Source organism: Acanthisitta chloris, unplaced genomic scaffold, assembly GCF_000695815.1.
Source record: "Acanthisitta chloris isolate BGI_N310 unplaced genomic scaffold, ASM69581v1 scaffold22062, whole genome shotgun sequence".
Lineage (NCBI taxonomy): Eukaryota > Metazoa > Chordata > Aves > Passeriformes > Acanthisittidae > Acanthisitta > Acanthisitta chloris.
In genome coordinates, this window is record NW_008660145.1 from 2,229 (window position 1) to 2,810 (window position 582).

The 582-nt window shown below is 53.6% G+C and overlaps 1 protein-coding gene across 1 annotated transcript in view; it reads left to right on the forward strand.

Moving 5' to 3' along the window:
* RACGAP1 (Rac GTPase activating protein 1) overlaps positions 1 to 582 on the forward strand; it is a gene marked incomplete at its 5' end in the record, with an annotated part of 8,167 nt that overhangs the window by 2,119 nt on the left and 5,466 nt on the right. The window contains one exon of the mRNA XM_009069721.1: positions 145 to 278. Coding sequence (XP_009067969.1) covers positions 145 to 278 — 134 coding nt within the window. The remainder of the gene's footprint in view (positions 1 to 144; positions 279 to 582) is intronic.

Genomic DNA, 582 nt, shown 5'->3' on the forward strand with positions numbered 1-582 from the left:
GTCCTGACACACTAAGATTTCAGGTTAGCCTTTGGCCTAAGTTCCCTCCTTCCAGGACCTGGAAGCTGCCTCTGGTTTATGATGCCCTTGTTTTGAGGGGTGGAGGGTGATTCCAGTCAGTCAGCCTCTTCCTCTTGTGTCTTTCAGGTCCTTTGCAGCCTTGGAACAGCGAGTCAAGCATAAACAGTAAGCAGCTGGAACCCAAGTCAGACACTGATGGCTTCAGCACACCACAGCACAACGGGGGAGTCAGGCTGCACGACTTTGTGTCCAAGACGGTGGGTCCAGAGGCAGGAGGGACTTGAAAAGCATCTCCTTCAGGGCAGATGTGTGTCAGGAGAGGTTTGGGTTGGAGATCAGGAGAGGATTCTTCCCCCAGAGGTGTTTGGACACTGGAATGGGGTTAGGTTGGATGTCAGGACAAGGTTCTTCCTTCAGAGGGGTTTGGGCAGTGAGACAGGGTTGGGTTGGATGTCAGGAGAAGATTCTTTCCCCAGAGGTGTTTGGGCAGTGGGACAGGGTTGGGTTGGAGATGAGGACAAGGTTCATCCCCCAGAGGTGTTTGGGCAGTGGGACAGGGTT